At 30.6% G+C, this 11,561-nt stretch overlaps 1 protein-coding gene across 1 annotated transcript; it reads right to left on the reverse strand.

Moving 5' to 3' along the window:
- Positions 1–226: 226 nt before the first annotated feature.
- On the reverse strand, positions 227–1,656 carry LOC115982027 (zinc-finger homeodomain protein 11-like). Its single transcript, XM_031104497.1, has one exon. The coding sequence runs from the start codon at positions 1,319–1,321 to the stop codon at positions 455–457; it is 867 nt and encodes a 288-aa protein (XP_030960357.1). The 5' UTR covers positions 1,322–1,656; the 3' UTR covers positions 227–454.
- Positions 1,657–11,561: the final 9,905 nt, after the last annotated feature.

Genomic DNA, 11,561 nt, shown 5'->3' on the forward strand with positions numbered 1-11,561 from the left:
AATAAAAGACAGGGTTGCAGATGACAAATCATTACAAATTGCATCCAAAAATTGATAAGATCCAATTTTGGACAAATAAGTATGGGACTGGACCTATTGGATAATATTAAGGCAAATCATCAATATAAATCCAAAACCATATCATGGTGCCCATTATCAGGATCAAATTGAACAAAAGGAGACAAAAACCATACAAGAAAGTAAACAAACAAAGATGTCATGAAAAATGAAACCAATACTCAGTCTAGCCATTCATAGAAACTAATTAAACCTCCATTAACTGACCAATTAATCATACTAAGAAAAATTAGTCCTTTTAATTGTTACCTACTCTCTCTCTCTCTTGTTCATCTTCTCCAACATCAACAGTGAGTAATCAGTACTACTAATCAGAAAAAAAAGCCAAAAAAAAATTAAAAAGTTACAAACTTTTTTCAGTTTTTCTCTCATCAAATCAAGAAGAAGGAGCAGACCCATTAGCAGAAACATGAAGATTAGCACTGTAATCAATCTCTTTCTTGCAGCAAAAAGTAGCAGTACCATCACTGACAGTGCTATTATGACCAAGCAAACCCATCTCTTTTTTCCTCAAAGTGCTCTTGTTGTTGTGCATCCAAACCCTGAGGACCTTCCTATCAATCCCAACCTCATTGCAAAACTCCTCCACCAAACCGTCATTGCACTTTTGCATTGTCCAACCCAATTTCTCAGAAAACGCAAACATCTTCTCCTTCTGGTCCTGTGTAAACTTGGTCCTGAATCTCTTTTTCCCAAGTGGGTTCTCTGAGGAGGGCTCAGCTGCAGTACTTAGAGATAGCAACATTTGTGGTAAGGATGAGGGCGATGAGTAGTAGTATTGTGATGGTGGTAAGTGTGAGACTGGTGGTGGTGACCTTACTGGGCTTGTACTTGTGCTTGGGCTTGAGCTTGGAGAGGAAAGCTTGAGTTGATGATGAAAGTTGAGAACTTTAGGGACACTGTCAGTGTCACGGCGGTGAAAGTTGCGGTGGCAACCACAAGCAGCACATTTTAGTGAAGTTGGGTCAGAAGGAGTGGCATTGGGTAAAGGTAAGAACTCACCACAACCATCAAGAGCAAGACCACCCATTGTTGCAGCATGGTTTTTAAGGCATTCTTTGTAGGACACTAACATGGGTGGTTCTTGCTGTGGTTTTGGTTGTGGTGGGAGTGGAAGAGGGTGGTGGCGTTTGAGTGAGCCATTGGTGAAAGATAAGGACTTGAAAGGCTGGGTTTGTGGTGGGGTTTCAGCATCTGTATCTGGCGTTGGGGTTGTGGTGGGGGTGGTGGGGTTAAAGTCCATGGCTTGGTGATGATGATGGTCAGGGTTAAAGGTTGGAACTTTGGGGGGTTAGGGTTTTGTTAAGGTGAGTGAGAGGGCTTGGAGAATCAAGAATAGGTGTGTGTGTGTCTGAATGTGAATGGGGAAAAAAATGAAAAACAAGAAGTTAAAAGGGTTTAAGATATATGATGGTGATGATGGTGCATGGTAGTACAATATAATGGAATTGATGATGGTTTATTGTAATGAGAAATGAGAGGACAAATGTCAAGGTCCTGTGAGAATATGGGGCTCTGGATACAACTGTGAATATATGAACTGCCCCAAAGGCTAAATACAAATACAATATAAGACAAGACTAATTTTACAATACTTTCATAAATATTCAAGCAATATATTATACTAGTTAATACATACTTGTATCAATAAGAATCTACCATCTCAGTAAATTGAAAATTTTACTGTGTTTGTAGCATATTGTTGCTCGAAATGACCAATATTCAAGCACTATACTATAATGACTCCAAAAACAGGTTTTGTATAACACTAATACATATAACATGAATACAAGCCCATCTAATATTTGTTTTGTGATTTTTGTCTCAATTATTTTTGACTAGGAATATATTCCTTGAAATCAAATCACTTTATTTGTAAATCAGTCCTAGGCTGAAACGTGGCTCATGCCCGGTAGCGTATATGAATTGTACAAAAAGTACATTTCAGCACCAGCCATAGACTGCATGCTCTGCATTTTTTTTCTTTTCTTCAGTGTATGATTTTCCCACTATAATGTGTTACATCTAACATGGTTTGTCCACTTTACCTAAAATCCTCTCCACCATCTTTGCTCATGTTTTGCCCTTATCATTGTACCATCCACATCTTCAAACTATTTCAAAACTTTTAAAGGTTATCTGTTTTTGGCTTGGAATTGATCAGCTTTGCCTAAATTGCCAAATTCATGATTTAGTTTTTGACAACCTACCAAATTTGGCTTGGCCATTTTTATGAAAAACTCAACAGTTTATTTCAATTATCGTTTTAAATAATACCCTTCTTTTATGGGCTGCTTTGAATTCAACTAAAACATGTTATGTTCCAAATTTTAAGTGATTTCAGATTGTGACACATATTAGGAGTGGGAGAAGAACCTTTAATCACAAAGCCTAATTTTATAAGCCAAGTATAAGATTAGATGATGATGGAAAATTGAAACCTAACTTCAAGTTAACTTGAACTTGCAAAAGCTTAATTAGCATGGTGCTTAAAAAGTAAAGAACGCTTTTTAACAAGAAAAATTACCATAATAATAATAAAGGTAAAGATTGCATGTCACCATTAAAAACAAAATTGAAAATGTTGATAAAGGGGTAGCTCTAATAAGAAGTAAAGTATGTTGATTTGTGCCCACTTTTTACTTATCATTTCTTCACGCTTACATGTGTTAAAAACATAGCTCTAATATAATGCAGTTATCCCATTTATAAACATCTATCACAATGTTACATTTTACATTTTATTTTTATTTTTTTAATGTAAAAAAATTCACAAGCTTTAAAATCAATACATTTTGTGACTTCATAATTAAACAAGTTTTGCTTTAGGACAGAGTGATGCTTGACTTATAAGGCTTGTTTAACGAAACTTTTTCTCATTTTGTTTAATTTTTTTATATTTAAGTTCTCTTAAAACTATAGAATTGAATGGACTTCAAACATACATAAAATGGACATTTCATTGGTGTGTACTTCAACCTGATTACAATTTTCTGAAATTTTTTTGGCCTCATGATTGAATTTCTATGAAGAAAGAGCAACTCCTATATAACCAATTTTTGCTATTAAAAAAAAAAACACTCTATTTTATTTTTGAGACAATTGAAATAGAAAAAAGTTTTCCTTTGAATCAGTTTGAAAAAATTTCTTCCAACCCATTACGTGTTGATTCATAATATTATTCACATGTACAAGATCAATTCAATATCATTTGAGGTCTATGGCAAAAAAATTTTAAGTGGTACCTTATATTTTTAAATACCAATTAAATAAATATATTTAATACTAAGAAAATCAAGATTAATTTCATATAGAGAATCAACAATCATAGTTTAGCATAAAATTTAACAAAAAGAAATTAAAATTTATTTATTTTTTAAATAAGGTTTATTTTATCTTGGATATGAAACAATGCATGATTAAGTAAAGTTGTAATTTAATTTTTAATTTTGATTTTGGTGTTAAGAGAGAGACAAATATTGTTTTGGTATGTGGCCATTTGAGAGATTAGGTGGCTAATATTGAAAATTTACCAAGTATGATATCGGTTTACAAAAATTAAAATCTTAATTTGTTAGAGGAAATTAATCATGATCATTGATAATTTCACACATTTACAACAACTTCTAAACAGTTTATGGTTTCAATTAGATCAAGTTTCTATTAATCTAATGTTTTAAAAGACATGTTAAATAAGGGAAAATTGGTGTAGAACATTTTTTTTTTAAGTAAAAACATTATCATCATAAAATTTGGGCTTTTTTTTTATTTTTTATTTTTATTTTTACCGTGGGAGCTAGGGTCCTTTTTATAATAAATGTGAGGGCCTTTTGTGGCGGGGGGCTTTAGACCTAGACCTTTAGCTGACCCATAAATATATTATTATTCATTGACTCATTAAATAGTTATGTACCAACAACAAAAAAAAATACATGGGAATAATTTTATCTATTAATAATCTTCTTCCAAAACCGGTTTAAGGGTAAACTTTTAACAAAAGGTATGCTCTTTTTTTCATTTGAAATATATATGTTAGTATTTCATTTAGAAAAAGAAAAGAAAAATTGTAGCCCATCCAAGTTGAACCAAAGCAAGATGTGATGCTTTTGTCGTTTATGTCTCTAATAAAGGCCAATGGATAATCATGCTTCATTAGCATCCAAGACCAAATATTCTTCTCCATATAAGAATTCATGTGGATTTCAAACCATCCACCAATTCGAGAGAAGAAGAAAAAACTAAAAAAGGGGTTCTCATCTCTATAATGTGCAATTGCTGCGCCTACAAAAGAATAATATGATGAGAGAAAGTGTGAGTTACACTCATAGCTATAGGCCTGTGTAGAGAGAGATACGACTCTTAGTACTCACAGAGTCAAAGAAGTTCTTAATGGCTTACAAAACATTGCTCTGACATTTATGTCATCATCAAACAGCACGCGCATTGTCCAAGATGACACAAAGTTTAAAACAGGACACTGCAGGATTTTGATGGATTAACCAATTGGGATGAAGATTGAAGAACATTTTTTCTTTCTTTCTTTTTGGCTAAATAATGGATTAAGAGAATCACAGTCAATCAAGCTATGTTTGTGACTTTGTGCATGTAGATAATATAATTTTTTTCTTTCTTTTAAGGAGTTTTTGGTTCTCACTGATGATTTCTGTTCCAGATATCCGACAAGGATGATATTACAACACTTAGAATAAAGCACTCAAAATAAATTCGCTGAAAATTTCATTGATTTAGACAGAGTTATGCATAATATAATTTGGGTAGCCCTGCACTTGTGATACCAGATTCAAACACGTGCGAGGTAGGGGTGGAACCAGAATTTTAAGGGCACAATTTGTGTCCAACATTGAGTTTCATTGAACACGCATGTCTGTATCTCAGCGTGCCTAGTGAAACTAAACACAGACTCTTCCCTTTCAAAAATGGGGGCCAAAGATAAAATTTTATCTAATATAATAAGATTATAGAAGATATATAAAGTGTTTTGGAAGGCATTCATATATATATTTTAAAATTTTAGCTAAATTAAGGGTGAAATTTCAATTTTTGCAAAGTTTGGGAGGGGGGCCAAGGATCTATGTAGTTCTGCCCCTGGTGAGAGGTGGAGTGGAAACTGGAAACATCACTCAAATTTAAGACCATTTATTAAAATAATGAACAAATTATCATTTGATCCCAAAACTTAATCATTATTTTAATACCCTAACTATGTCAAAATAGAACATTTTCAACTTCTCTTGGGCATAATGATCAATAAGTGTTAAATTACTTGGAATGCAAACAAAGAAATCTTAATCTTACTTGTATCACAAATGTTGCAACCTTAATTTAATGTTTTTTTAGTATAAGGTATAGTTTACTATAAATACCTTACTATATATGGGTTCATTGTAATATGCTAAACTTAATAATAATAATAAAAATGTAGTTATTAAAGGGCTTTTTGCAAAATATGTCGGTTGTCGGCACGAATCGCGTTTTTAATTTAATTTAATTTCTTCTACTTTCATGATATCATTTCCACAAAGAAAATGGGGAAAGAAAAGCCAAATTGTATATATTTAAATAATAATAAATAAATAAAATCTATCTTCCTAAATCTTTTAATGGGATCTTATCAGTCATGGTCAATAGATTGAACAAGGAACATGGCTTTTTTCTACAATAATTGAGGCATTGTTATGGTAGGGGAAGACATATCCTACAGCTAAGGGTGGTTAGGCACTCAAAGTAGCCCAAATGCAATGGTAGAGAAAGGAAGAATGAGTCTTTAATTTTTTAGCACCAAGCTAACATTAGAGCCAACACCTTTTAGAAAGAAAGAGAGTGGTCACTACTCACACACTAGGCTCCAAATTATTAACAAAAACCATGAATCCAACCCCAAAGGCCCTTCTAATGATGTGGGGCCCAAAACTAGTCAAATGGCCCACATTTTAACTTGCATATATTTATTTGGAAAATTGTGGCAGAGTGGGTGTTTTTATTTATCACACTTTACAAGTGACAAGTGCATCAGCAATTGTTGTGGGTGGATCAGCATCAACCTAATGACCTAAAAGCATTTATGTTCTCTTTGCATGCAATATTAGAGAGGATAAGATAAGGTTATGGAGTGAAAGTCATTAAAATATCTTCAAAGCCTGCCAAGGATAAGAATCATCCAACTACAATAGAGAATAGAACATTATATAATCTTATTTATATGATTTTAGTTTGATGATAAGAAACTTTACCTGCTAAGCAAATAGAAGCAACTACAATATCTTTTATTTATTTATTCGTCACTTCATAACAAAGTATCTTAAATTTTCTTTTCAAAAAAAAAAAAAAAAAGTATCTTAAATTTTATGCCAGAACCACAAAATTTAATTCTTGTTCTTTGGAGAAGGAGATAGAGTTTGGTCTTTAATTCTTTCATCCTCTCTTTTGTTTTTGATCTTTAATACTCTTTTTGTTATTGACCCCTTTTTGGTGGGAGAAAACAAATTTAATAGGCTCTTTACCTTAAAGTCCTTATCCTAATCATGTCATGTTACTTATAGACCTGGACAAAAATCACATTTAACCCTTTAATGCTTTCCATATTGATTTAATGATTTCCCAGACCCAGAGAGTAGATTTTGGCTTTATTCACTGAACGACATGCATTATCAAAGATTTCCACTAAAATCTACAATCAAATTAATTGTTAGATCGATATTTGATGATAGTTCTTAACAAACATGATTTACCTAGTGAACCATATTATAGAGTGGTAGTAGGCTTTTCTTATTCTCTCAATGCCAATTAATAAAGATGTATTCTCCGTTGTTTTCTAAGTAAAACTTTGCCTCCTAGACTCCTAGTACGATATTGTGTTTGTATTATTTTGTTTCTAATTTTTTTGAGAAACTATTTTGTTTCTAATTTAAATGCAAAGCTACGGCACTAGTTTGAAATAATAATAATAAAGATGATTGGGAACAAAACCACCTTATACAAATTTCAAATTTATTCAATAGACCTACTGAAAAGATTAAAAAAAAATTGTATTTTCTCACATGTTGGTCAAAAAGGAAATGAGGTAGTCCATGCCTTAGCCGGGAGAGTTAAATTATCATTTTTTTTGTTGGTCTAGATGGAGTATATTCCACCTAACATTTGTACTACTCTTGTAAACAATTTTTCTTGTTGATGAATAAAACAATGTAATATTATTCTTAAAAAAAAGGATGAATATTCGTCTTATTACTATTTTCACTTGTGCATTTGGAAATAGTCATTGGAGCTAGTAATAGTTAGATCGAGAATTTGACACTCCCAAAATTAAATGTAAACCCATTGGATGTGTCTAGAGATCTTAGGTTCAATCAATCATACTATCAATTTATTAGGTTTTCGTAATGTGTCATAGATAAGGAGTAGAATAGTTTGAATGAAGGATAGGTGACCATTAAGTAAAATGATATAAATATAAATATATATATTTCTTTCAAAAAATGCTAAAATATAAGTCTTACCAAAGTGAATATTAAATGATAAAAAGTTTGATCTTTTATGATTAAAGATGGGTTGAGTCACTCATTGTTTATTAAACACCCATGACCCATCAACTTCTTAGGTTTTTCTCCCATTACAAAAAGCCAAGAATTAGTTTGCGTGACATTGTAAGATTTAACGCGCTATAAGTAGTGTACGTCATCTAGCCCACAACGAATACGGTTTTCTACTTTCTAGTCCAAATAAATGACTATGTGGGTCATTTCACCCAACTGTCTTTGTGGATCATAAACTTCAAGCTAATTTGTGGCATCCCCAATTGGCATCAAAATTAATAATTTAATGTCATGTAGGTTGTTTCATCCATCCTTATAGGTAAGGACAAATACATTAACAAAAGTTTATGAATTATTCTAATACATTTAAAACTTTATAAACCATTTTGAAACATAAAGCAAGTGTTAAGGACCAAAATAAAAATTCAACTTAATTATAAATTATAAGTCTAATTTTGGTGTTTTTGAATCATAAAATATAATTATATATATAACAGCGATCTCATGCAGGAAAACATATATTAATTATCTATAATTGTGTTGTGCATTATTTATTTATATTAGAGTGATCTATATACTTTTACCATGTGTCACATTTCTTGTGATTTTCTTTATTTAGACTTTCACCCCAATAAAATTTACATTTATATGTCATAGTATATATTAGTTCATTGAATTAGACAATGGAGTCAATGTATATTTTAATTATCTCTAGTTGTGCTTTAATTATTTATATTAGAGGAATTTATATGATTTTAAAAAATTATATAAGAAACTATTTTTATTTGAAATAATAATATTAATAATATGATATTCTTCCTCATATTTAGTTATTTTGATAACAATTGACACAAAAGCCATAAAAAAATTAGTGTTAACCATTTAGATTTCTCAACTTTTTTAGTGACATGTAATATATATATATATATATATATTAATGCACAACTATAGTATTTATTCTATGTAATTAAAAAGGTTATTATTAGGCCAAAGGCCTTGTAGCTGAATTGGCATCTCCCCATGCACAAAGTGCTTGGGGGTCTAGGGGGAAAAAGATTTGAGCTGTGGGGTTAGCAGTATGTTGTAATTATTTCTCAAAAAAAAAAAAGGTTATTATTAGGATAAATATATTTATTTTGTTAGATTAATTATTTTAAGTGGTACATTAATTAATTATTTGAGTATTATGAAATTTTGATGACATTTTAACTATTTATATGAGAAAAAATTAATTTACTCAAATTAGTTACTTTTGCAACTGTTGAAATAAAGTCCAACAAAAGAATTTTTTTTTTAAATAACACATAATCAAGAATGTAGAAATAAATAATTGAAGGATATTTTCATTTTTATTTTGTCAAAATGATATTTGCATTCTTTAGTATATATGCAAGAAACATGCTTATCTATCATGCAATTTTCAAATTTGTAAAAACTTATATAGTATGAGTAAATCACTACACCACACTTTTATTGTCTTTCTATTTTGTCTATCAAATAGGACACTAAAATTTACAAAATTCTACAACAAAAATTATTGAAATATTGGAGGAAAGTAATATCAAGAATTCTTGAATTCTTATTCTTTCAATTATTCTTAAATTTCCAAAATTCTTGTTATTGAACACTCTATACATTAATTCTAAAATGAAATTTATTCAATTCGTACCCCTCCTCTCAATGGTATCTTTCATCTCATCCATCCATCCATCCATCCATCATTCTCATTACAAACTATTTGCCAGATTAGCTAATAATCAAAGCATATTTGCAGGCTATTTAACTCACAGTTTAGTTGTGGGTCATTTACCTCAACTAGGTTTTATTGAAATATTAGGTTTAAGGCCCAAACTGTCAAATGATGCTTAGATATGTGAATTGATGTTTTTGCCTTGAACTATGCATGTATTTGGCCCATAAGCACAGCTGTATTAGTTAAGTTTGCATTGGGAGCAAGTGCTTCCAGGTTCAGATGCCTAGCATAGAGAGTATCATATTCTCAGAAATTCTTACATCAATATTTTTGTAACATTTTAATATTTCTTTTAATTTGTTAATATTTCTTTTAAGGGTTATGGATGTTATTACTCTACATAACTAAGATAAAAAGAATTCGTCCATAATCACCTTCTTTTAACTAAACTAAAATTAGCATTAATATTTTCTTATTCTAACTTTTAAGTTTACAAAATATATTTAAGTTTATCTCCAAATATATATATATATATATAAAAGTGAAGTGCTCAAAAATCAGAATCAATTCCATAATTAAAATCGCATTCCTCTAACATTTATGCATATTGATTATTGATAAAGAATTATGGAATAGCAGAAAATTTTTTTAAAATGAAAATAAGAAATTGAGAACTTCTTAAACGTCCTCATAAATCAATTTCATATCACGAAGGAGATTGAAGAAGTTGAACTACCAAAACTTCTATTTTGTTTTTCTTTTTCTTTTTCTTTTTTTCATCTGTAGCTATAGTAAGGCAAAGAAAATTTTTCGCCGTTTTTCCATAATCACATTAGATTCAATTTCAACACGTTTTCCCTCTTTCTATTAGGTTTCATTGCATGCATCCACTGTAACCAACAATAACAAGTCTCCAGTAAGGCATAAGGCTTCCATGTAAATGCTTTTCGCTTAAATTTTAAGGTCATTTTAATTTTAGGTTAGAATTTCTGAAGGAGTAGCTTGGTAGACTTATAAGAATTTGATTTTGAGGTTAGATTTAGAGATGAAACTAGAAGAAACAGTGGTGGAGCCAAGAAATTCTCTTTGGGGCTGCAATTAACTCTAATCTAATATAATGCTTTATTCACTATATATATAATTAAAAATTAAGGAAAAAAAAAAACTTCGATAAGGTTTCTTGGTTGCAACACATTAAGTTTCTTAATTAAAGTTAAACACATAATTGAATTTAATTTAATTCCCCTTGAGATTGATTATATTGCTTGTACTGTATACAAACATTTTACAAACACACAAAAGAACACTATATATAACTTTGGGAGGATTATGACTAATTTGTTTCGGAATTATCTAGAAATATGCTTATAGTAACAAGAATTTAAGGATTGTTTGGTGCATGTATTTAAACACATGTTTTCAGTTTTTAAACAACATTACACGTATTTCCACACATTTTTTCGCCCACACGTATTTTCAAAAAAGCTGAAAATTGTTGTTTAGATACACGTACCAAACGGGCCCTAAACATATAAAAAAATTTGAGGGTGCGAAATATCTTTTTTTTTTTTTTTCTAGGGGCAAATTTTAAGCCTAATAATAATAATAATAATATAAGGGGAAATAAAGAATTTTAAAAAGTTTGGCTGCTGAAGAAAGTTAGGCATTGCCTAATAGACTCCAATTATCCTAATTTTAGATTGAATTTCTCTAGGAGTAGCTTGTACACTAATGTGTTCTTTAGGAGTAGCTTATATATTAATGTGTTTTTGAGGTTTCTCCTCAGATCAAACACATGTGGGGAGTAGATTTAAGAGACAAATTAAGAGACTCCAGTGAAAAACTTACAAGATAGCATCTTATCATTCCCATATCATTCTTATAGGTAGCTTAATGAATTCAAACATTGCCAAATTGGCAACTAGATTTGAAATTTTTTACTGCCCTGTCTTGCTATACGGCATATACAGAATGCACATATAGCAGTGCTAGACAGTAGACAGAATGGAAACATTAACTCTTTATGGTAATTTATTACATTAAATTTTTAGATCACATGTTCTGAAATTTCTCATAGTATAAGGGTATTAAGCAATTTGGTAGGCCCTGAAGCAGTTCACTTGTAAACTTCCTCATTGATTGCTCCAATAGCTTCTTTACCCATTCCAGTGAATCTTTATCCAAAGTATTATAAACACATTAATGACCATATTTCTAACAGGTTCCAGTCTTCCAGA

The sequence above is a fragment of the Quercus lobata genome, chromosome 3 (assembly GCF_001633185.2).
Source record: "Quercus lobata isolate SW786 chromosome 3, ValleyOak3.0 Primary Assembly, whole genome shotgun sequence".
Classification (NCBI taxonomy): domain Eukaryota; kingdom Viridiplantae; phylum Streptophyta; class Magnoliopsida; order Fagales; family Fagaceae; genus Quercus; species Quercus lobata.

Bases quoted from the DNA above. Each gene is read 5' to 3' on its own strand.
- LOC115982027 (XM_031104497.1), bottom strand. From the start codon at position 1,321: ATGGACTTTAACCCCACCACCCCCACCACAACCCCAACGCCAGATACA.